This window comes from Oryctolagus cuniculus, chromosome X, assembly GCF_051225735.1.
Source record: "Oryctolagus cuniculus isolate XC-2025 breed Fujian yellow rabbit chromosome X, ASM5122573v1, whole genome shotgun sequence".
NCBI classification, from domain to species: domain Eukaryota; kingdom Metazoa; phylum Chordata; class Mammalia; order Lagomorpha; family Leporidae; genus Oryctolagus; species Oryctolagus cuniculus.
Genome location: NC_142888.1, coordinates 60430676 through 60457570, shown reverse-complemented (window position 1 = coordinate 60457570; position 26895 = coordinate 60430676). Strand labels below are relative to the sequence as shown.

At 36.4% G+C, this 26895-nt stretch overlaps 1 protein-coding gene across 2 annotated transcripts in view; it reads left to right on the top strand.

Moving 5' to 3' along the window:
* Positions 1-26339, top strand: part of LOC149119659 (uncharacterized) — a 149407-nt gene extending 123068 nt beyond the window's left edge. Inside the window, exon 3 of one of the 2 annotated variants that reach the window (XR_016228384.1) lies at positions 19091-21001. Coding sequence is in view for 1 of the 2 variants with exons in the window: in XM_089324843.1 (XP_089180969.1) it covers positions 26092-26235 (144 nt within the window). In the remaining variant the exon portion in view is untranslated. Of the gene's footprint in view, positions 1-19090; positions 21002-26091 lie in introns of those variants that run through there. The other variant, XM_089324843.1, reaches the window with a different exon arrangement.
* The last annotated feature ends 556 nt before the right edge of the window (positions 26340-26895 follow it).

Genomic DNA, 26895 nt, shown 5'->3' with positions numbered 1-26895 from the left:
AGGTTGAGGTGAATGATTAAAATGGACATAATTATCAAGTTATCATACCATTGAGCTATTAGCCCTTACGTGGGGACAACAGAGATGGAAACGTCCCCGGGAAATGCAAGCAGGTTGGCAAAGCTAACATGCTTGTAGCTAATAAAGAGTTTAATGAAGAAGAGCTTGGAAAGTAGTGCCCTGTGCTTTAAGACCCCTTTCTTTTTTTTGAAATAAAAGATTTATTTATTTATTATTATTTTATATTATTATTTATTTACAGAGATAGAAGGAGAGACAGAGATCTTCCAGTGGTACACCCCCTGAAATGCTGCATTGTCCAGGGCTGGGACAACACGAAGCCAGGAGCCATGGGCTTCATCTGGATCTCTTATGTAGGTGCAGCAGCCCAAGCACGTGCTTTCCCAGAGCATTAACAGGGAGTTAGAATGGAACTGGTGCAGCTAGGACTGGAACAGGTGACCATATGGGATGTAGGCACTGCAGGCTGGGGCTTTAACCCACTTAGCCACAGGGCAGGCCCCTTTAAGGTCTTTCTGAAGAGCCAATGGCCAGGGCTGGTGTGCTTTAGTGGGTAAAGCTGCTGCCTTCAGCACTGGCATCCCATTTAGGCACCAATCCAAGTCCCAGCTGCTCTACTTCAGATCCCGCTCCCTGTTAATGTGGCTGGGAAACCAGCAGAGGATGGCCTACGTGCCTGAGCCCCTATACACATGGGGACTCCCAGTAGAAGCCCCTTGCTTCCGGTTCAAGGCTTTTACATGGCCTAGGTCTGGCCCTTGTTATCATTTGGGGAGTGATTGGAACTGATGGATGGAAGACCTAGATGGCACTTCCCAGCTCCTGGTTTTGGCCTGGCTTGGACTTGCCCTGGTCATTACAGACATTCAGGGATTTAAGTGTCTGGAAGATCTCTCTCACTTACTGACATGCCTTGACAGATATAAAGGCACATTCCTGGGAATTGCCATATGGTATTTAAGAGTTAGAATTTGTGTAAAAATGTGTTATTATTCAAAAATTGTTTTTCGTAAGCCCCTATTTTTAATGGTTGCTGGATACAAAAACATTGCAACTGTTTTTTCCCCTACTAAATATATAAAAATTAATGGGAAAGTTGCATGAATAATAGTTTGCTAGACTTTAAATCTAATTAAGTAAATTCTTTTCATGGCATATGTTCACTTGATCCTAAAAGGTTATTCTCATCTACACATATAAACAAATAGCACAAAAAAGGAAATTAATGGCTGCCAATGTACAACAAGCAAATTACTTTCATCAAGAATTATTGTCAAAGAAATAACACATTGTGTAGTTAAATATTTAATTCTTCTTGTACCTGAGATACCAGTGTTACTTTTTCCTTTGGCATAAAATTCAATTGGACATTTCTTGTGGGTCCTAGGAGTAGAGATTGCACTAACATCCTTTGATGTTTGTTGCTAGACATTAAAGCAGATTATTATTTGAAAGCTTTCTGATAATTGGAAAATCTCGGTAAAATTATTTTAGTTTTTGTAATGGAAAGGGAAATGTATTCAAGTGTTTGATTAAAGAAAAATGGTACGAAAACACTTTTATAGCTGTGGAGTTATACTTTCAACAAGATTATGAAGAAAATAAACATGCTAGAATAAAATCTAAAGTAGTCATCCTTATCATAATCAAGTTTATTAGAAGCCCTTTAATCTAGGCTAGTTAAATCTTCAGCAGCTTTTGTCATTGAACACGACTTACCACCAGATCATTTATCACTTAAAACACAAAAAGCATTGAATTCCTTGGTTGCTTACTGCTATTATTCAGTAGGAAAAGACACATAAAAATAGAAAATAACCAACCTATATCAGATGTTTAGTTCTGTAGGAAATTGACTTCCAAAGTGGCTGGTTCATTTTATGTTCCTAGCAACAATGTCTTTGAGTTCCTATTGTTCCTCATTGTAGCAAGCAGTTGGTGTTGTCCTAGATTTTTTAATTAGTATTATTTTAGCTATTCCAGTAGGTGTTTAGTGGTACCTTATTGTTTTAATTTGCAGTTCACAAATAATAGGTTGTTGAACACCTTTTTGTATGCTTATTTTCTATCTGCATATCTTCTCTTCAGATCTTTTGTGCATTTTGTAATTGGGTTGTTTGTATTCTTATTGTTGAATTTTAGTTGTCCATTATGTATATTTTGTATATATCTGATACGTGCTTTGCAAAGGTTTTCTCCCAGGCTGTGGTTTATCTTTTTATATTCTTATCAGTGTCTTTTGCAGAACAGATTTTTAAAACTTTAAATGCTTTTATAAAAAGATTTATTTATTTGAAAACAAGTTAAAAACAGAGAGGGAGAGACAAGAGAGTGATCTTCCACTCCTTAAATGGCTATAACAGCTTGGGCTGGGCAGCATCTCCTCCATCTGGGTCTCTCACATTGGTGGCAGGGGCCCAAGCATTTGGGCCATGTGTTGCTGCTTTCCCAGGTTCATTCACAGTGAGCTAGATCAGAAGTGGAGCAGCTGGGACTCAAACTTGCGTTCATACATGGTTCTGGACTTGCAGGCAGTGGTTTATCCCAGTGTACCACAGTATAGGTCATAAGTTAGTTTCTAACATCTATTTTTTAGTAATGGCTAAGAAGTTATTGCCAAATCCAAAGTCACCTAGATTTTCTCCTATGTTTTCCAGGAGTTTTATAATTTTACATTTTATATTTAGGGCTCTGATCCATTTTAATTTAATTTTGTAGAGACTCTAAGATCTATTTCTAGATTCAGTTTTTTGCATTGACATCGTTTTTCCTTTGAGTTGCTTTCACATATTTATTTATTCATTGATTCATTCATTCATTCATTTTTTTAGCAAGGATGCCTTTCCATGCTATCTATCCTATTTCAGCCCATTGATCTATTTGAGTATCCTTTCACTAATAACGCACAGTCTAGATGATGTTAGCTGTCAAGTATGTCATGAAGTCAGGTTATAATGGTTCTTTAACTTCTTTCCTCTCCTTCAGTATTTCATTAGCTATTCTAGGTCTTTACTATTTCCATATACTTTAGGATTAGTTGCTCAATATCCATACAAATAACCTGTTGATAATTTTTGAATTGATGGATTGGTAGAGCCATCATCTGCTGCCTCCCAGGGTGAGCATTAACAGGAAGCTAGAGTCAGGAAGCACAGCAAGGACTTGAACACAGATACTGCAATATGGGCCATCTTAATCACTGGGTCAAACACCCCCCACCCCCGACCCCCGAATTTTGTGTTCTCTCTCTTGTTCTCTTCCATACCCCCAGAAGCAGGAATATAAGTGATAGATTCAAAGGGATTTGTTAGAGAAAATAAGGGAGATTTAATACTTCAAGAATATCTGTCTACATTTCTTCTGTTATGTAGGTATTAATAAAATAGCTTAGGTGATCAAATACCATACTTTATAGAGAAGATGTATGTGTTTTTTAAAAATGTTAGTGTAGGGCCGGCGCCGTGGCTCACTAGGCTAATCCTCCGCCTTGGGGTGCCGGCATACCGGGTTCTAGTCCCAGTTGGGGCGCCGGATTCTGTCCCGGTTGCCCCTCTTCCAGGCCAGCTCTCTGCTGTGGCCCGGGAGTGCAGTGGAGGATGGCCCAAGTGCTTGGGCCCTGTACCCGCACGGGAGACCGGGAGAAGCACCTGGCTCCTGCCTTTGGATCAGTGCAGCGCGCCGGCCGCGACAGCCATTGGAGGAGGGTGAACCAACGGCAAAAGGAAGACCTTTTTCTCTCTCTCTCTCACTGTCCACTCTGCCTGTCAAAAAAAAAAAAAAAAAAAATGTTAGTGTAAAATATAACTGCAGTGGGTATTTCTTAGGAGCACAAATCAATATGCCTGTGTCAGAGTAATTGATTTGTCAAAAAAGTGAAAAACCATATCAAAATACAATTTATTTTAATTAGACACTGTTATCCAATTCTAACTTATTTTTGTGCTATGGATGAGTAGTCCTCAAGTTCTTCCCCATCTTTCATGAGATCCTATATTACATGTAGTGCAAATATTCAGGCAAACAAATATGTATGATAATATTTTACCATAATATCTAATTTTTAAGCCGGCGCCGTGGCTCAATAGGCTAATCCTCCACCTTGCGGCGCCGGCACACCGGGTTCTAGTCCCGGTTGGGGCGCCGGATTCTGTCCCGGTTGCCCCTCTTCCAGGCCAGCTCTCTGCTATGGCCAGGGAGTGCAGTGGAGGATGGCCCAGGTGCTTGGGCCCTGCACCCCATGGGAGACCAGGAAAAGCACCTGGCTCCTGGCTCCTGCCAGGATCAGCGCGGTGCGCCGGCTGCAGCGGCGGCCATTGGAGGGTGAACCAACGGCAAAGGAAGACCTTTCTCTCTCTGTCTCTCTCTTTCACTGTCCACTCTGCCTGTCAAAAAAAAAAAAAAAAAAATCTAATTTTTATGACTTGTATTTGTATATGATTACATTATATCTCTACTGATCTTTTGAGTATTTTTTTCCTTTCACTAAAGTGACTGGCAGTCCCTGGCATTACTATTTTTAGATTGCTTTTGCAATTTGAATAATGATGATCTGATTTTCTTTATCCCATTATCAATTATATGTGAAATGGATGATCAAATATGTTTCAATGAAACACAATGAGTTGTTTGCTCCCATAGAATTTGGAATTTTAACATAATTTACAAAAAAATTCACTATTTTTTATCATATAAATTCTTTTGCTAAAGTAATATACAGGTTGAATTCCTTTGAAAGAAAGTACAAAGGCACTTCAAAAACTTATTGGAGAATTAAATTATATGATAAGCTAACTTCCAGGTAAAACATTTTTTGGTATCCATGAATCAGGTTTGTTTTTTAAGATTTGCTTATTTGAAAAGCTTTGATAGAGAATGAAGGTGGGGGCAGAAAACCAGTGAGTGAGCAAGTGCATGCTTCCATCTGCTGGTGCACTCCCCACATGGCCTCAAAGGCTGGGCCTAGGCCAGGCCGATGCCAGGAGCCCGAAGCTTCTTCAGGGTCTCCCACCTGGGTGCTTTCCCTGGCACATCCGCAGGTAACTGGTTGGGATATGGAGCAGCCAGGACACAAAATGGAGCGATTTGGGATGCTGGAATTGCTGGTGGTAGATTCACTTTCTATGCCTCAGTGCTGGCCCCATTCTAATAATTTTTCATTTATTTTCTAGGAAATTTTTAATTACCTGTCATTGTTAGGATTTGGCAGAAAGAAAACGATGACCATTGTTATCTGGCATTTTAATAGAGTATATCCAATCTTGTCTTAAATGGACTGAGTCTACACTTTCTCAACGTTACCTACATATATATATATATATATATATATATATATATATATATATATATATTTGAAAGGCAGAGGCAGAGAGAGAATCTTCCACCTGCTGCTATACTTCTGAAATGGCCAAGATGTCTGGAGCTGGGCCGATCCAATGCCAGGAGTTAGGAGCATCTTTCAAGTCTCCTACATGGGTGCAGGTGCCCAAGGATTTGGGCCATCTTCCGCTTTCCCAGACCATAGCAGAGAGCTGGATCAGAATTGGAGCAGGGGGGACTCGAACCTGCCCCCATATGGGATGCTGGCACTACAGGCTGGGACTTTAACCCGTGGCACCACAGTGTTGGCCTCTATACCCACACTTAAATGCAACGATATAGCTGAGCAAAATTATCTTTCAAAAGATACCACTGAAATTGATAGAATAAATGAACATCTGAGAATCTAATAAGAAAAGAACAATTGTTAGTGATACCATTTATGTTTTTGTAAATATTCAAATTAATTGTATATCTATCTCAGTCAATGTTATTGCATATATTATGTATCTTTTAGTTACATAATTTTTATTTCCCAAGGTACTTTTATTTCTTCCCCAAGCACATGTTTCATTATTGTTTAGAAATCAAATGCTTGAAATGTTATGTTTTAATAGTGCATTTATAGTGCAATTACTACTTAATAATTTTCAAAAGAATTAATGGATTAAAAGAAATGATAGATACAAGCTTTAACTCATATTGTCCTAGACTTGAATGAGTAGTATATTTGTCAGCAGTATTTTTTTTTTTTATTTGACAGGTAGAGTTATAGACAGTGAGAGAGAGAGACAGGGAGAAAGGTCTTCCTTCTGTTGGTTCACTCCCCAAATGGCCGCAACGGCTAGAGATGCACCGATCCGAAGCCAGCAGCCAGGTGCTTCTTCCTGGTCTCCCATGCGGGTGCAGGGCCCAAGCACCTGGGCCATCCTCCCCTGCCCTCCCGGGCCGCAGCAGAGAGCTGGACTGGAAGGGAAGCAACTGGGACTAGAACCGGCGCCCATATGGGATGCCGGTGCCGCAGGTGGACAATTAGCCAAGTGAGCCACGGCGCCGGCCCCCAGCAGTTTATTTTGAAGCACTTGTTCTGTGTTGGAATCTCCTCTTCTCATGTATTTAAAAAAAGGAGGTCCTGCAGTATGGGGTACCTAAATGATATGAAGAAAATCACAAAGAAATGTTAACTTGTTCTGATGATGAAGCAATTGCACATAGTTATAAATCACTTTGTGGTTTAGAAGAAAATTTATGTCATAACATTTTATTTATGACTATCTCCAATTTTGAATCTACTAATTTTTTTCATGAAGATAATTTCATGTGATATCTGTGCCGAATTCCTGATAAGGCTTCTACTGAGTTGACATAACTGAGAAAATAAGGATTTAGTTATAATTAAAGGTGTGACATTTAAAAATTTTTTTCTTTGGTAAGAAGAAAGGCCCAATTTTAAGACATGTGCATTCTACTAAAATTAAGCCTTTAAGACACCATTCAGTACTTGTTCTGCATGTCCCTAAGATCAGCAAAATATTTCTGTATGACAGTTCAATCAGTATGGGTCAAGTGCATGGCCAAAGGAACATCAGTTCATGTTAATGATGTAATTATGTCCTACTTTAGCTTTTATTGTCTTCTGACTGCTGGAATATTTTGGATACATTCCAAGAAAAAAATTAATTTGTGATCGTGTGATGCAGAAATATTTCTACCATGGCTGTTCATGCTTCTCTTTTGCTTCTAAATCTTCAAAAAGAGGATAAAAAATTCAGTTTTTTTTTATGTATTAGTGCTAGTAAAGGATAAAAATTCTTCATTCATTACATTATTGGAAATTTTGTTAGATTTATCTCATTGTACAATGCATCAGATCTAAGTTTTATGACAGCAAATAACAATGTATGGAATGCAAGTAACCTACCGTATCCTTTGTTAATTACATCACATATATCAGATGTATCATATTTTGTCAATATTTTCCAGCTCAGACATTATAACAGCATTTTTATGTAAATTAAAGAAATGTATTTTTATTTTAATATGGCTAATTCTCAGAGTTAGAATAAATCTCTTTAAAGTGTTTTTTTTTTTTTTTTTTTTTTTTTTTTTTTTTTGACAGATAGAGTCATAGACAGTGAGAGAGAGAAACAGAGAGAAAGGTCTTCCTTTTATTGGTTCCCTTCTCAAATGGCCACCACGGCCGGCGCACTGTGCCGATTCTAAGCCAGGAGCCAGGTGCTTCCTCCTGGTCTCCCATGCGGGTGCAGGGCCCAAGCACTTGGGCCATCCTCCACTGCCCTCCCGGGCCAGAGCAGAGAGCTGGACTGGAAGAGGAGCAACCAGGACAGAATCCGGCGCCCTAAGCAGGACTAGAACCCTGTTTGCCGGCACCATAGGTGGAGGATTAGCCTAGTGAGCCACGGCGCCAGCTCCCAAGAATAAATCTCTTTAGAGTCACACTGAAAATGTAGGGAATCACTGTTATTTTGCTGAAAAATCAAATATAATTAGACCATAATTTTCATAGGAATCCAAGACAGATGCTGGATAAGGAGAAGCCAAAAGTGAGGCTGCATCTAAGTGACCAGCAATAACAATTATTGCTGGAAAACAGGATGAACAGAGAAAGAGAGAGAGGGAGAGTGGGAGAGAGGGAGAGACAGAGAGAGAGGGACAATCTCCACAGAACTGATATAGGTATCCAGAGTCCTTTCAACATTGAGGACAGAGGAGAAAATGAGTAAAAACTCTTCAACATTGTATGATTCAGACTAAGATAAAGGTGGCCACAGGCTCAGGTGTTGGAGGAAATCAAAACATCTGTACAGTGAAATTTTCCATAGTATCTAAGTTGTTATAAAGAATACTTCTCACAGCTTCAAGGCGTAACATGCATTTAACAGTATAACATTTAATGTTCAGTCATATGAAATGCATGACTTCAATTTTACTTTTGTTCTATGTGTACTTGTACATATGTGTTGGGAAAACATGAACTCAGAAAGATATACTCATTGCTAGCATGAAGTTGAGATCTTAAGTTAGTATAGCTGTTCATGCAGTTTAATAACCATTAGAAAAATATTCAGTAAGAGTCAGGAATTTGCTTTTGTTCCACATAACATCAGTGTACAGAACTTTTTTGTTCATGGTCAGTCCATGAACATTTTCATCACAGCCCTTTATTTGTTGAACCATAATTTTAATTGGTTTTAGTCTGTACTTTTCTCCAATCTTGTCTTCTCCCATACATACTTACTGTCTTTTAATTAACATAATTTCCTCCAACCTCTAATCCATCTTGCATGCTATCTTTATATCTCCATATTTCTGTATATTCAGAGTAAAAGCAAAAATGAGACTGAGGAATATATATTTGTGGAAATATGAAGTATGTGTTTTGCTATGTGGTATTCGGCTATTTTCATTCCATGGCCTTCTAAAATACATACGTATTTCCTTGTGTAATTTGAGGTTTAAGGATGTTTCATGTCGTTGTATAATTACTTCAAGTATTCTTGCTATAGATGGATAACTAGAATCTCTCCACCTCTGTGACTACAAGTTACTTCTCTGTTTCTGTTCGTTATTACTCACTGAATAACTAATACATAGTTCGTTGTGCACCTGGAAGAAGTATATTTTTTTCTTTTTAAATATAAATCCTAGAAACAGAATTCCTCTATTATATACATCCTCAATTTGACTCAATACTGCTATAATACCTTCCTAAATGAATGTTTTAATTTCCAGTGATTATATATGAACATTTATAGAATTCCTCAAATCACCAGTAAGTATTTGACTTTCTAATATTGTCCCCCAATATGTGTAGCGTGGCATGTCAGTATTCCAGGAATCTAGAATCAGGAGAAGATCTAAGCCTCCAACCCAAGATGGGATGTGGATATTCCAGGTGGCGTCTTCAATGTGCCAAACACCTGTCCCAGATGTTGCTTTCCTTTTAATGTCTCTGGTTGCTAGTGAAGTTTAACACCTTTTCATATAATTGCCAGTTATTCTTTCCATTCATTCAATATTAACTAATTGACTATTTTCTACTAGGCATCTAGAAGTCAAAAGGAAATGGCCTTTTCATATTGATTCCTTGTGTGTGTGATAGTTTGTTTTCTATTGAATTTCCTGTTTTTTTTTTGCAGAAGTTCCTGGTATGTTCTCGATAGTAACCTTTTTCTATTTTCTGTTTTATCTGATTTTCTTCTTTAAATAGAAATGGAAACTTCGTTTTTCAGTTGCCACTCCTGTGCTTTAAATGCAGGTGACCCCTGGCAAAAGCTGGAGAATTGTTGGGTCTGGAATTGGTCTCATTTGTAATATATTAGATATTTGTGACAAACGTTTGTTTTCCATTTGAAGAGAGACTACCCTGTCTGGAATACCTAATGCACATGATCGTGCACCAGGCCAACTGTCTAATCCATCAGCTTCTCTTATATATTGAAGGGAGGATGTAGCACAAGCATTATAATCAACATTGCACCTTTTTTTCTTTTGAAATTTCTAATGAGATTACATTGCCTTTATTGTGTATAGATACGTTATTTTTAAAATTAACATTATCACGGTATTATCTTTTACAATCAATGAATCTTTGCAAGATGTTGCAGCCTACTATCAGAAACCAGTTAGCATATAATTCCTTCCTAATTTTCTTAGGGCATCTAAAGTCTTCAAATTATTTTGCGTTTGATTTTAGCACCAGTGTTCCTTCAGGCTTTAGATTATGTGAATATTAAAACAGAAATGTATCTTTTGCTATTTAATTCAGAACCAAAGACAAATTTACATTTTTCTTTTTTTTTAAATGAGAAAGACAGCTTCTTTATTTTTTATTTTTTAATTTTTTTTACAGGCAGACTGGACAGAGAGAGAGAGACAGAGAGAAAGGTCTTCCTTTGCCGTTGGTTCACCCTCCAATGGCCGCTGCGGCCGGCGCACCACACAGATCTGAAGGCAGGAGCCAGGTGCTCCAAGCACTTGGGCCATCCTCCACTGCCTTCCTGGGCCATAGCAGAGAGCTGGCCTGGAAGAAGGGCAACCAGGACAGAATCCGGCGCCCTGACCGGGACTAAAACTCGGTGTGCCGGCGCTGCTAGGCGGAGGATTAGCCTTGTGAGCCGTGGCGCCGGCCCAATTTACAGTTTTCTAAGATGTATGTTTACACCCATTTCTAAACCTTTTTGGGCCTCCTAATTTCTATAGATGAAGCATAACCATTAGGTAGAAAATAAATATATGTGAGCATTCTTCAACTTAATTTTTATTGTAGTGATTTTTTTGTCATTAAAGTATGAAGTGCCTTCTGCCCCCCCCCCCCCCCCATGTGGTTAGGGCCAGGTAATCAATCTCTTCTCCAAGAAGTGTATTTAAGTAATGCCTGAATACTATACTTAAGCTGTGGACAAAAAAAAATCAATTTTCAGTTAAAAAAGCAGTTGAATTCTATCAAATAACTTCTGTTTGTATCTATTTAATGCTAAGCGATGTTTTAACAGATGTGTTTACTCCTCTATATTCAATTTGGTAATGTTTATGCACAGCCAATATTTACTTCTAAAAGTTGTTTGTTTAAGTCCTATTAGAATCTACTTCAAGGCATGAAAAGGAGACATTTTCTGTACAGGTAGCCTTTATTAATCTCCATTTCTGTGAGACTGATTTTAACCTTAATGTTTCCAAGGGAAAGTGTTAATAGTAGTAGCAACCTTTTGCCCTAGAAAGAATCATTGGCTTCAAAGAAAATGGCACCAGTTTTTGCACCAAAAAAGGTTATTTCTCGTAGATGCTATTTGGGTGCTTAGGCAGAAATGACTGAATAAAGAAGTATTAATTAGTTTTTCTCTGTGTGACAGTGCATCCCAGTTTTGTGTGATTTTACTAAATAACCATTTTTTAAAAATAACTATTTTAACCCAATATTACAGAAATTCACAATATGGACTACTCTCAGTTTGGTGGTTCCCGTTTGGTTGATATGCATCGAAAATGGTCACTTGCTAGGTTGACCAGAAGCTGGATGGTGTTGGACTGCCTGAACAGAAACAGTGTATATGTGCTGCTCATGGTCTGTATCTTCCAACAAACTAAGACCCTGGCTTGTTCACAAGACAACTAGGTAAAGTTCGACAGAACAAATAGAAGCATTATTCATTTACAGCTTAGGCCCAGAACTGGTACGAACTGGTACGTGGTCTCTTAATATTGCTTTGTATTGGCTAAACACGTTACAAGATTCTACCTTGTTATGACAGAGTGCAAAATAACATTGCTCATGGTATGGATATAGACAGAAATGAGAACCTGTAGACCTTCTGCCATTTTACTGTGAATGTTAACAGTTTACTAATGGCATAGTTTGCAATTTGTTCATTGGAATAATGTTTCAACTATTAAAAAGATTATCTGACTTCTAAAAGAATTATATTTATTTTAAATTAAATACAATTAGCTTTTTTGGTTAATAAAAGCCAAATATGCCACAAGCTAGTAAAATATATAGTGTACATTTAGGTCTATTTTACTAAATACACATTATAATGGAAATAGGTCGATCACTTGAGTATTAACTTAATCACTGTTATTGATTGGTTCATAGTAACCAATATAAGATCAAAATAATTTTCAAATGAGAGAGCCTATTTTACTGAAAAATTTAAAGTTATTTTTAAGCAAGAAGGTTTGGGGCAAAGATGCTGAGATTATCATATGATGACAAAAAGTCTGCATGATTAACCCTCTTGTATTTCCCAATGGAGCTATTTTACTTGTTTTTTTTTTTTTTTCTTTCTTCTTTAATGCCATTTTTTTTTCTTTCAGTAACTGTAGTTCTGACCTTTCTGCCTATAAAAATCAACAACAGACATTTCCCTCTTTATTAAAAGATTGATTTTCAGAAACTTGGCCTATCAAGGGAAAAAAAATGAAGTTTAGTGAGAAAAATATCCATGTCTCTGACATACATTGTTTGTCAGACAACACATGACATTTTACTTTCCTACTGAAAATAAGCCAGTCAACACTGTTTCTAAGCTGTAAACAAAAAAATAAGTGATAACATACACTCCTGGGTGTATCCTGGAGGACCTGAGGAGGCAGGGTCGAAGTTGAAAGACACTACAACATCACAAAGAAATCCTTTGGGGCTGGACACTGAGCTGGTTCATTTTGTTCTTAATATACAACAGAGAGACCCATCGTTTTTTAGTCTATAAATCTTTTATAGATAACCAGGCAATGTAGAGTAAGCACTTCAACATGTTTGTGGGCAAAACTCTTCTGAGTTATGAGTTTCTGACTTAGGATTTGTTTGAAGGTAATTCTCAGAAGCATTGCAATAATTTAATTTCCTAAAAGCAAGTTTGAGCATAAGAGAAAGAAATCCTTTATGTCTGGCAAGAAACAAAGATACGTACAATTTAACAAAATGAAAATCAGCTATGGGTACTCCAAGCTAAGCTGTTGATATATATTTCACTTTTCTCATGCACTTTTAAAACTAAACCTTTTTTTTAAGATTTATTTTTTCTATTTGAGAGGTAGTGTTACAGAGAGAGGGAGATAGAGAGAAAGGTCTTCCATCCTTTGGTTCACTCCCCAGATGGCTGCAGCAGTCAGAGCTGGGGTGATCTGAAGCCAGGAGCCATGAGTTTCTCCCAGGTCTCCCACACAGGTGTAGGGGCCCAAATACTTGGCCATCTTCCACTCCTTTACCAGGCTATAGCAGAGAGCTGGATGAGAAGAGCAGCCTGGATACAAGCCAGCAGCCACATTGGATGCTGGGGCTATAGGCAGAGACAACCTGCTAAGCCACAGTGCTGGCCCTAAACATTATTTCTTTTAAAAGAAATTATTTATTTGCATTTTATATGAAAGGCATAGGAACATAGAGATCCTGTTCTAGTGATTTACTCCCTATGTGCCCTCATCCTTTTTATTTCTGTGTCATCCTTTGTAGTGTCTATAATTTGATTGCTGATTTCACTAATTTGGTTCTTTTCTTATTTTTCCTTTAGATAGGATTTGTTATTTTGTTAATTTTTCTGAAAAATATTAAGTCAATTTGGTTGATTTCTTTATAAAGTTTTTTTTAGTCTCTTTTATCTTTTTTCTCTGATCTTTATTATTTCCCTTCTTCATTAAGATTGGCTTTAGTTTGCCATTTCTTCTAGTACATTGAGGTATAATATTAATTATTTGAAACGTTTGCACTTCTTTAATATAGTTTTTAATCATGTATACTTCCCTCTCATTGCTACCTTTATTTTATTCAGGAGGTTGTCTTATTGAGATCTTTGTTCTTTTTTAAATGTAAGCTTGTATTATTGTAAACTTCCTTCTGAATATTGCTTTGGCTGTATTCTATAAGTGCTTTTTATTCTATAAGTGTTTTTTTTCATTCTTATTTTTCTCAAAAATATTTCATCGACAGAGGTTGTTAAGGGGCCTGTTTCATTTCCATATATTTGTGAACTTTCTGGTTTTCCTCCTATTACTGATTTCTAATTTCATACTGTGTAATCATATATTACCAATTTAATTTTGTTATTTTTAAGTCTTGTTTTGTGGCGTAACCTCTTCAGGAATATTCAGTGTGTGCTTGGGAAGAACATGCATTTTGCTTAAGTTAGGTGGATTTGTTAGCCATTTGATGCATCTTTTGATGTATCTTGTACTTCTACGTTTCCTTGTTAGTTTTGTATTTGGAGGATCTATTCAATATTGAAAGTAGGATACTGAAGTTCCCTGCTGTGGTTATATTGTTTGCTATTCATCCATCCGTGTCTATTAATATTTGGTTATAAGTATTTAGTATTGTGATTCTGGGTACATATGTATTTAGAATAGCTATATTATCTTGATTATTATATAATGACCTTCTTTGTATTGTATGAAAGTGTCTGATTTAATGTTTATTTTGTTTGATACTATTTTATGTGTCCTTCAACCTGAAATGAATCTCTTCTAGGGAAAAATACAGTTGAATCTACTTAGCTGTTCTATATGTTCTGATTGGAGAATTTAACCTATTTATTTTCAAGGGTATTATAGATAGGTGATGACTTACTACAGTTTGGTTACTTTTATTTTTTTTATTTATTTATGTTGCTTTCTTCCTGTCTTCCTTCCTTGTTTATTCCTTTTCTTCTTCTATCATTTGATGATTTTTGGTAGCTATATGTGTTTATTCCTTTTTTTCGTTATCTTTTGTTTTCACTTTGTGGTTATCATGGATCTTCTATAAAACATCTTATGTTAAGTGAGTCTGTTTGGAGTTTATAACAACTTAAATTTGCTCAGTATAAAAACTCTGCACTTTAGCTGACTCCTTAACATTTAATGTTTTGATGTTATGGTTCACATCTTTTTATATTGTGTTTGCATTAGCAAGTTGATGTAGCCATACTTGTTTTAATATTTTCATTTTTAACTTTAACATTACAGTATTTAAGTATTCTGAATGTGACTTTTCATCAGTAAGTTTTACATTTCTATGTTTTCATGCTTGTCATAAGTAATCTTTTTGTTTCTCCTGAAAGAATTCTGTTGTACTTTTCTTTTTTTAGCCAGATCTAATGGCAATGAACTCCCTCAGCTTTTGTTTGTCTAGCAAAGCTTTTCTTTCTACTGTGTTTCTGAAGAAGCACACTCTGTCCTGACTTGCAAGGGTTCCTTTTGCAAATTTCACTAGCAGACTCTTTCAGTTACTTATACATGGTACACTTGTTTCCTATTGTTGCTTTTAAAATTCTTTGTCTTAATTTTTTGACAGTTTGATTGTAATTTGTCTTGATTGAATCTTTTTTTAGGTTTAATGTGATTGGAGATAGTTGAGCCTCCCCTGGATGTTTATATCTTTCCTGAGATTTGGGAAGTTTGCTTCCATGCTGAATCTGAATAAGCTTTCTTTGCCTTCCTTCCCCTGCCCCCTTCCCTTTTCATTCTTTTTATTTTTTTATTTTTTTTAAACTTTTATTTAATGAATATAAATTTCCAAAGTACGACTTATGGATTACAATGGCTTCCCCCCCATACCGTCCTTCCCACCCACAACCCTCCCCTTTCCCACTCCCTCTCCCCTTCCATTCACATCAAGATTCATTTTCGATTATCTTAATATACAGAAGATCAGCTTAGTATACATCAAGTATGGATTTCAACAGTTTGCTCCCACACAGAAACATAAAGTGAAAAATAATAGATGATTTTTTTTTAAATGATGATGAAATCAGAGCAGACCTATTGTCATGTTTAATCCCAGTGAGAGTCAAGTTGGGAATTGATAATTTCTTTTTTTTTTTTTTTTTTTTTTTTTTTTTTTTTTTTTTTTTTTTTTTACAGAGGATCAGTTTAGTATGCATTAAGTAAGGATTTCAACAGTTTGCACCCCCATAGAAACACAAAGTGAAATATATTGTTTGAGTACTCGTTATAGCATTAAATCTCAATGTACAGCACATTAAGGATAGAGATCCTACACGAGGAATAAGTGCACAGTGACTCCTGTTGTTGACTTTACCAATTGACACTCCTGTCTATGGCATCAGTAATCTCCCTATGCTCCAGTCATGAGTTTCCAAGGCTATGGAAGCCCTCTGAGTTCTCCGACTCTTATCTTGTTTAGACAAGGTCATAGTCAAAGTGGAGGTTCTCTCCTCCCTTCAGAGAAAGGTACCTCCTTCTTTGATGACCTGTTCTTTCCACTGGGATCTCACTCGCAGAGATCTTTTGCCAGAGTGTCTTGGCTTTCCATGCCTGAAATACTCTCATGAGCTTTTCAGCCATATCCGAATGCCTTTAGGGCTGATTCTGAGGCCAGAGTGCTATTTAGGACATCTGCCATTCTATGAGTCTGCTGAGTATCTCACTTCCCATGTTGGATCACTCTCCCCTTTATCTATTCTTGAATTCCTTTTAGCAAAATGTTAGGTGTCTTAAATGTATTGCAAGATCCTATAGGTTTTCTTTATTCTATTTTACTACTGTTTCGTTTTTTCTCCTCAGTAAGGACAATTTCAAATGCTATATCTTTGAAATTGTTTGTTCTTTTTTTTAAATTTGATTTTCTGTTAAAACTCTAAAATGCGCCCTTTAATTTTATCATTGTGTTCTTCAGCTGTAATACTTGTTTGTTTCTTTTTTGTATTTTCTTTGCTTACCTTACCCATGGGGGAAAGCAAGCACTCTGGACCCCAATTTCTACTGACTGTCTATTAATACCTCTGACTCCTCACATTCCACCACCCTCCCCAGAAGTATGACTCTAACTTCTGTTAGGGGAACTGGGTGATGATTGCTCTTGGCTGTTTCATGCTTCTTGCTGAAGTGGGTCGTCCTTGGGAGTGGCAGTCAAGACAGTGTTCCAGGAGGAGGTTGCTTCTCAGCAGGAGGTGGCTTCTCAAGGGGGAAGGCAGTGCCAGCTTGCAGAAGCTGCATGCCCATCTAGAGTTTCCCTGTTTGCAAGTCTCAAGAAAATGAATCTAGCAAGCAGATTAAACTCACAGCATCTAAAACAAAGGACAGAGTCATTATTTTATTGGTTCTGTCTAAACCAGGAGCAAGTTTTCCCATTGAGAGACAAATAGAAACTGACAGAAGGGGCTTGATAATAAATAGGTGGGCTCTAAGGCCTTGCCGGTTAAGAGACACGTACCTATCTATCTCTTCAGATGGTGTGCATCATGAGGGAGGTGTTGACTTCCATTACAAAGCTGGTCTGGAGGATAAGTACCTGGCTCCTGCCTTCGGATCAGCGCGGTGCGCCGGCCACAGCAGCCATTGGAGGGTGAACCAACGGCAAAAGGAAGACCTTTTTCTCTGTCTCTCTCTCTCACTATCCACTCTGCCTAAAAAAATAAATTGAAAAAAAAAAAAAAAAACAAAGCTGGTCTGGGAGGAGAGTTGGCTTGATGGAAAGGTCGGTGGCTTCTCTTTTTTTGTTACTTTACAGTTCTGTCTGCAATGTTGCTTGACCCTACTTGGCCATCCCCTCAACAGCAGTGGTTACTTTGGAAAGCTGGGCCAGACCTGTGCCAATCTAAAGCCAGGAGCTTCCTCCAGGTTTCCCATACAGGTGCAGGGGCCCAAGGACTTGTGCCATCTTCTGCCTTCCCAGGCCGTAGCAGAAAGCTGGATCAGAAGTGGAGCAGCTGGGACTCAAACCGGTGCCCATTTGGGGTGCTGGCACTGCAGTGGGCAGCTTTACTTGCTACACCACAGTGCTGGCCCCTTGACTTTTATCAATCACACACTGTCCTAATTGTGTGGCTTTGTAAGTTACAAGAATAATGTATCCTCCAAATGTTTTCCTGTCTTATAAAAACAGTTTTGGCCAGGCTATTTCCTTGGCTTTTCCATGTAAATTATAGAATGACCTTGCTAATTTTTACAAATATATCCTGCTACTATATTGATTGTAATTGTTTTGTATATATGTGAGGGCACTTCAAGAAGTTTGTGGAAGTAGAATTAAAACAGAAGATTATTTTTGTGAAAAAGATTTTTGAAATCCATGGATATATGGGGAAATATATATTGTAAAATATATTAAAGGTCTGTAAACACCTTTTTGATTCCATTTTCCCTGAATTTTTTATATATATACTTAGGGAAAATTTATATCTTACCAATATAAAGTTTTCTGATCTATAACAGGATATGGTGATGTATTGTTTTTCATTTACACGATTAAAGAACTTTTCATCAATTTGATGAATTTTTCTGCATTAAAATACCAGAACATGATTTGCTGGATTTATACTTGAGAATTTCAATTATTATTTTTGAGAGAATATAAGTGTTACTGTATTTAAATTGTGTTATTCATTTGTTAGTAAATGCAATTTTTTCATATGTTTACCTTTTTTCCTAATGTTTTGATAAACACAATGCTTAGTTATTGGAGATTCTTTCCAGATTGCTGACATGTTTTAGGGTAATCATTTTATCTGTGAATACGGACAGTTTAGTTCTTCCCTTTTAGCCTATATGCCTTTTGTATTGTTTTATTGCTGTATTTCACTGACTGGAAGTTTGAGTACCATGTTGATTAAGAATAACAATTGTAAAGATTTATGCTTTTTTCTGATCTCAGGAGAAAAATTTAGTCTTTTGTTGTTAAGTGTAATGTCTGGTGTATGGATTTATTTGTTTTTCATATACTCCTTATGAAATTGAGGAAGTTCACCTCTACTCAGATTTTTGAGTTTTTTCTCATTAATGGATTTTACCATTTGTGATGCTTTTCTGAATTAATATTTGTTCATGTGATTTTTCTTCTTTATCTTGTTGACATGTTTCTGATTAATTTTCAAATTTTAAATGTGCCTTGCATGTTTGGATAAATTTTATTTGAGCATTGGATGTTATGTTTTATATATTGATGCATTTTCTTTGCCTTTTTATGATTTTTTTGCCTACATTTAGGAGAAATCAATCTGTAGTTTTCTTATGTACCATCATTGGTTTTGATATTAAGGTGAATCTTGTTTCAGAAATTGAATTAATAAATATACTTTCCTTTTCTGTTTTATGGAATAAAATGTGGAAAGTTGGTATTATTCTTTAAACCATGACAGAGCTCTCCAATAAAATCTAGATCTGCTGGTTTTATTTGAGAAATGTAAAAAATTATATATTTAATTTTTAAAAAGGAAATGATTTGAATTATTTCATATTGAGTTTATTATTTTTTATTTTTTTATTTATTTTTACTTTTATTTAATTTTTTTGACAGGCAGAGTGGACAGTAAGAGAGAGAGAGACAGAGAAAAAGGTCTTCCTTTTGCGGTTGGTTCACCCTCCAATGGACGCCGTGGCCAGCGTGCTGCGGCCGGCGCAACGTGCTGATCCGAAGCCAGGAGCCAGGTTCTTCTCCTGGTCTCCCATGCTGGTGCAGGGCCCAAACACTTGGGCCATCCTCCACTGCACTCCCTGGCCACAGCAGAGAGCTGGCCTAGAAGAGGGGCAACCAGGACAGAATCCGGCGCCCTGACCGGGACTAGAACCTGGTGTGCTGGCACCGCAAGGTGGAGGGTTAGCCTATTGAGTCGCGGCGCCGGCCCCATATTGAGTTGTGATAGTTTATTTTGAAAGATTAGCCCATTTCATCAACCTGCAATTTTATGTTGACATAATAAAAACTGTCAGTGTTGTTTTAGTATCTTTTTACTGTTTTGTATTGTGATAGGTTCTCTTTTCAATATTTTTAAATTGTACTTAATCATAGTTTCTATGTACATGATGCCAACTTTTTTGAAAGGCAAGATCTAAACCTAGTGATAATTATGGTTATGAGAACTTTGGTGACTCTCTGATGTAGTACTTAGTCCCTTGTAGAGTTACTTAGTATTATAGAGAATTGGTATTGCTTTGGTTTTCAGTTTTCTAAAAATAGATAAAGCTCAATATTTTGAGTAAATGTTGTTTTAACTTACTCTTTGTCCACCTAATTAAAGGATATTGTTCCTGGGAGAGTACCGATTTTCTGTGTTGTCTAAAATAGTGGGTAATCAGTATGCCACAGCTATTTTTTATACATTCTCATCTAGAAACAATTCTTATTTTTAAAATTTTTTTTCTGTTGGTATTTGAAATAGTTACAGCACTAGAGGGAGAGACAGAGATCTTCCATCTCTCTATTCTCAAATTGGTTGTAATGGCCAAAGTTGGGCCAGTCTAAGGCCAGGAGCCACAAGCTTCATTCGGGTCTCCTACGTGAGTGAAGGGGCCCAGGTACTTGGGTCGTCATCTGCTGCTCTTCTGAGGCCATTAGCAGTGAGCTGAGTTGGAAGTGGAGCTGCCAAGATACCAACTGTGCCAGTATCGGATGCCAACATTGTTGGTAGCAGCTTAATACACTATGCCACAATGATGTGTTCTCCCCCTGCCCCCTTTTTTTATACAATCCTAAATTTCTCATATTGATTAAATCTTTCCAAGCTATCCTGGTAAACTATAGGTATTTTTTACTTTGATAAATTATATATATATATATGCATAATTATATTTTTATTAGCAAGGCAGAGAGATACAGAACAAGAGATAAATTGAGAGAATTCAGCCCACTTGTTCAGGGTCAGGGTTGAAGTCAAGAACCACTAATGCAGTTTTGGTCTCCAACATGAGTGGCAGCAACCAGATTACTTCAAAACTCACTGGCTGCCTCCCAGCATCTACACTGGCAGGAAGCTGAAGTCGGGAGCCACTGGTAGGAACTGGACCCAGGTATTTTAATGTGGGATGTTGTTGTTTTAACTGCTAGACTATTTGTCCATTCTCAAACTTTTATTTTAAAGTACAATCATATTAGGCATGAAGAAATGTGAGTGGAATGCTTATGCCCATTTGCATTAAACCAGTATCTTGTTTGTTGAAATATAAATATCATTTCACATGTTCTCTTGATGTTTTACATATGTTCATACCTGACATTATGCTATAGATGCAATTCATTCTTTTAATCACCTAATGTTTTTTCAACTTCTTTGTAAGTATGATTATCAACAGCTGCATATTACTGCATTCAATCTATATCTCATATGTATATTCATATGTATCTCATTTGTGTACACTTAAGGTTTTTTCTCTAGTATTGATAATCATAATTGTTTGTAAATATATGTGTATGCGTGTGATCTTAAGCAGTTTTCAAAGAATAAATTCTTATTATGAAAATTACCATATCATTAAACCAGTTTTAAATCTCTGTTTCAGAAATGTCCTTATTAAAATAGTTTAATTTAGAAATAATGACTAGCATGATCCACAAGTGAAAACTTAGAGTTGAAATAATTGTCAAGATTAACATTAGTTTTATCTTAAAGTCTTCGAAATGCTAACAGCAGATAAATTCTTAAAATTATTACATTAGATTTCTCACTATTGTTTTCTTTATATACTTAATAGATATTTTGAAAGTTTGTAAAATGCCTGTCACACGAAGACAAAATTGAAAATATATAAGAAAATATGTAAGATACATAAAGGTGCATTATTCTATCTTCAGATTCTTTTTTTAAAATGTTTTTTAATTTGAGAGGTAGAGAGAAAGAGAAACTGATAAGGATACATGCAGACGTTTGTACAGTAGAAAGATTTCCTTGTCCTTGATTCATTCCCCAAATGTCCAAAACATCCATGGCTGTAATAGTGCTGGATTCAGGAGTTGGGAACCCAATTCAGGTCTCCCATGTGACCTGCAAGAATGCACCAGTGTTGCCTTCCAAGGAAGCTGGAGTCAGAAGCCAGGGCTAAGAATTGAAGTCAGGCATGAATATGTGGTATACAGGCATCATAACTTGTGTGCTGAATCCCCACTCTGTATGATATTCTTTAGACTGATTTATTTCCTAAGAGACGATGGTATCAAAATAAATAGCCCTTAACTAGATGACATTTTTTTATTTACATAGTTAAAAGCTTATTGTTCCTATAAATAAAGAGTTCAACAAGTAAAAAGACCATAGGTTAGTAGTATGATAGTAAAATTTTTTTGTTGTACCATATCAAGCTTGTATGCCCATTGTTTGTATGCTTAGTTTATTTGGTTTCATTTCTACTTTCCTTGGTCTCTGATATGTTATATATGTGAAGATAATCATAAATAATACGATAATTATGGAAATGGTCCATAATATAACTGCCAATGGTTCAATTCTTGTCATCAATCTATCTTATTTTTTGTGGTTTATGCCTGTTCTACCCTGTGAAGTTTTAAGAGCCCTGTTGAGTTCATCATCATTCATATGCATGTTGCTGCATCAGTGACAGTTGTTACTTAATAAACATGTAGTGGGTATAGACATGAACAAATAAATCTCTCATAATTGCGATTATAAACTGTCAGAGTTTCCTATCATAGTGATATGGTTTTATCAACATCTTTAGCAATAATCAACTTGACCGTATATTTGAGAGTGCTAGAAATTTTAAAGAAAATGTGAATCTTTTTTGTATTAGTGCTTTTGAGTTAGTGGGTCATTTGAAAAAGCAATGTTATAGAGTAATGGGTTGGAACACAAGTTTTAAAAAAAGTGGGAGAATTGGGTTCATAATTTTTCCTACAAAGTTTATTAGTTTATTATATGTTAATTGTGAACTAGGATATAAACTTAAAATGCATTTACCTCAATTGTAATGTGGAGTTCTAACTAATTTATGGATTTGTTGTGAAAATTATGTAATTTATTTTCAAGTGCCCAGTTAATGTTCATTGCCATTAATATTAATTATAGAGGACTTTAGCCACATGAACTTCAGTTTTGTGTTAATGTCCTAAAATCTTGTTTTTCCATTTTATGTTCTCTACAGTTCTTTTGTGCATTATGCATTCTAATTGAAAAACCTAAAATTAAAGCTCTAAATTCACAGTAAAATTTGTTTATGATGTTGAAATGAATATGCTTAAATTAAGAAGGGTTTTTGCTAGTTTTATTGGCCTTTTTGCTACCATATAGTTTTATTATGCTACCTCCTAAAGTTAATTGTTAGAAAGTCAATCACCATTCAGTAAAAAAGTTCAAGGTTGTGATGATTTTAGGAAATTTTATACTTAGTACTGAGTGTCTTCCTTCAAGAAAATTAAAATTAAAATGCTGTACACTCTGGCATATGGCAACGAAGTGCATTGGCCAACATTATTTTGACATTAAAAGTATGTTTTGAATTCTGTATTCATGAAGTAAGAATTTTGTAATAGGACTGAAATCACCTAGCATCCGTTAAACCTGTGCAACTATTTGAAAGAAACCCAGAGAAAGACTGAGAACTATGTGATAAGGATTATAATAGCCATTCTTTTGGTGTATAAATTGTTCTCAATTGGAGACAATGTTGTAATGTTAAGATGTTTTCTAGTAATAATAATTTTAAAGATCCAGTCCTAGGAAACATGGCTTCTTTGAATTTTAAAATCAATAGCAATATCATTACATAATGAACCTAACATAAATAGGGAAAGCATAAACATAATGAACATAAGATTTAGTGGTTCCTGAAAAACTAAGTTGATTCATTCTGAGTAAAAAGTTGGATGAATTTTTAAATCTTATTCATGCGTCAAACTATTATAAGATGCTATGTTTAAATAGCATAGAACACTTTCAATGCTTTATTAATTTGCTCTACTCTAAGGAAGATTCACTTTGAACATAGCATTACTAGTTAAATATGACTGAAATTTATAATTTGAGACACTGTTTTCCATCCATTGGTAGTAGGAAACTTGCTGTGCTATTATGTCTTGACTTCTTACTGAACCTTCAAATATTCTGTTCTTTCCAGTTTAATTTCATGATTTTTTATTAGTGCCTATTTGACAAGCTTTATGCTATAAACTAAGATGGGACTTACCTATTCTTCATCAGTCTCTCAAAATTCAATTTAAAAATGTATCATGTGAAAATAACATAGTTAAAACATCTTTATGTAATTTATGTTCATATATATATATGTGCGTATCCACACAGTTTTATAACAAGTTTCACTTTAATGGGTAGTCTTCTGATTGTAATCCTGTCTCCACTGTAACATCCCCTATTTGGAGTTTGTTATCTTAGATGTATTCTTTTTTTTTTTTTTTTTTTTTTTTTTTTTTTTGTGACAGGCAGAGTGGACAGTGAGAGAGAGAGACAGAGCGAAAGGTCTTCCTTTGCCGTTGGTTCACCCTCCAATGGCCGCTGCAGCCGGCGCACCATGCTGATCTGAAGCAAGGAGCCAAGTACTTACCCTGGTCTCCCATGGGGTGCAGGGCCCAAGCACTTAGGCCGTCTTCCACTGCACTCCCTGGCCACAGCAGAGAGCTGGCCTGGAAGAGGGGCAAATGGGACAGAATCCGGTGCCCTGACCGGGACTAGAACCCAGTGTGCCGGCGCTGCAAGGCGGAGGATTAGCCTAGTGAGCCGCGGTGCCAGCTATTTCAGATGTATTCTAATCTGATTCTAGTCTTGCCTCTTTGAGAACTGTATCTTATATTTAATTTTCTGTGTGGTATGTGGCAATGAACATGTCAGTACTTACATAAGTTATGTCTTAAAACAAATTAGAAATCAGTTAGAAATCTGCCCTTCTGTAGAGGAACCAGATAGTCTTTCTACAAAATGTGTTCTATGACTTTGAGCTTTAGAGTTCCTGTTTTTTTTCTGTAATGATAGAAAGAACTGGAGGTAAAAATATCACATTAGAACAGAGTTCCTAGATTATGTTGACTCATATGCACATACCTCTTAAAATAGCTCAACGTTATCTCATTTTAAACTTTATTATTTGAAGGTGTGTGTGTGTGAGAGCGAGAGACAGACAGACAGACAGACATGGATAGGTAGTTGAATCAATTGATTCACTTCTTCAATGCCCTCATTCACTCAACAGTTGAGGCTGGTTCATAACAAAGGAAAGAGCCTTGAACTCAATCCAGGTCTCCCACATGAGTGGCAGCTACCTTGGTACTTGAGCCATCTTGTGCTACCTACCATGGTGCACGTTGTGGGGACTTAGATCCCAGGCACTGATAAGGATGCTGGCATCCTAATTGGTATCTTAATTGTTGCACCAAACATCCACCTCCGCACATATATATATATACACATACGTGTGTGTGTGTGTGTATATAAAGGGAGTTTAAAAAGTTCAGATCTATGTGTTTTTTTTAATTGCACCAAAATAAATTTGGCTTTTTGTTCAATTTCTTTACAAACACAAGATAAATCAGATACTTCTGACCGTGAGAAAAAGTATAAAGTGTTGTTTTCAACTAATAAATATTTAGAATTGGCATAATAATAAATATTATTCACATATTAAATAGCTTATGAAAGAAAATTGAGAAAATCAATGAAAATTATTAGCACAATAGTTTTACCACAATTCAAATTTAGCCAATTGTATATAAGATATACCTAACTTATGCTACTGGAGCTAGGAAAACAGGTTTGGTATTTTTTCCAGAGAAGTTACTTAGCAGCCTTTTCGTTTGTACACCTTTTCACTCTTAATATAAAAATTATACTTCCCTAAAAAAAAAGTGTGGTATGTAAGCAGCTTCTAATTTTGTACTGCTGCAGAGCACAAGAGCAACAGTTGGTGGATTAGAAAATGGAAGTTTGCATCAAATATAGAAATAGTCCACTCTTGGGTAATAGAGGACAACGAACATGCATTTAGCCTAATAGACTGAAAGCAAACAACACACTATACATAGTTGCTGAGGCCCATGTGAACTTTTAGCAATTCCTACTGGATATTTTCTATAGCTGTGCATATTCCAGCAGAATAATGCAGTATAAGTGGAAATTAAAAAATCTTAATAAGGAGTCAGAATCTAGATGAGTCAACTGGAATTTGCACCAGACTGAAGATAATTTCCTTAGATCAGGTTTTGCATTTTATCACTTTGTTGTAAGGATGGATGATCAATTTAAAATTTATAATATTGATATTTATAAATAATTGATTGCATATTATTATACCTACAGAATTTTAACAATTTCTCTTGCTTTCTGATTCTCCCTCAGTATTTCTCCTTAAGAGATAGGTGCACCTTCTCACACAGCAGTGTAGTCCGGAAATTGTGGAAGGAAATTCTGGCAAAAGACTTTCTGGAAGAGTTAGTCTTAGCTCTACCCCTTCCTGTTTTTTGCTTACAAGCAACATATTTATATGATTTTGTGGGGGCTGCCTATGGCACCTGCATCTCATATGGGTGCAGTTCAAGTCCCTACTGTACCATTTCTCACGCAGCTTCCTGGTAATTTGCCTGCGAAAGCGTTGGAAGATGCTCCAAATACTTGGACACCTGCCCTCATGTGGGAGACCTGGAAGAAGCTCCTGGCTGCTGGGATTGGACTCGTCCAGCTCTGGGTGTTGTGGCCATGTGGGGAGTAAGCCAGCAGTTGGAAGATTCTCTCCCTCCCTCCTACCCTTTCCCTTTCCTTCTGTATCTCTGCCTTAAAAATAGATCTTGAATAATAAAATGATTTTCCCCCTAATTATTCTCTTTATTTTCATTTGTGAAACAAGACTTCTAAAATGTGTACTTTATAAGATTGTTTGGAAGATTAAATAATTTGAGTAAACCCTTAGATAAAGGACTGTCCCCTATCTCTTAAACTTGATGTGTGGTACTGTCATCACATAGTTTTTGTTGTACTTTTTTATCCATCTCTGTTGTCTATATAAATTACCCAGTTAAATTACCATCTTATTTATTGAAGGAAGAAAGTGTAGATGGAGAGAAAAGAGGGATAGGGGAAGGGATATGGGAAAGAGGGCAAGAAAAAGGAGAGGGGAACAGAAAGGCCAGATTATTTCTTCAGAAGAGATGGAGGAAAAATGGAACAGATATGCTTTAGCTTTAGCTAAAAATCCTGGGTGTCATGTAGAAAACAAATACGACACTGAAAGTTGAACTAAGGAAGGTTCATTCATTGAGAATCACAGGCCCCAAGGAATGACAGTTAGGTATGTTCCCTGGGATTTCTTTTTGCCTCATATGTACCTTAGTTGTAGTTGATTAAACCTACCACTTAGAAAAGCCAACGAGAA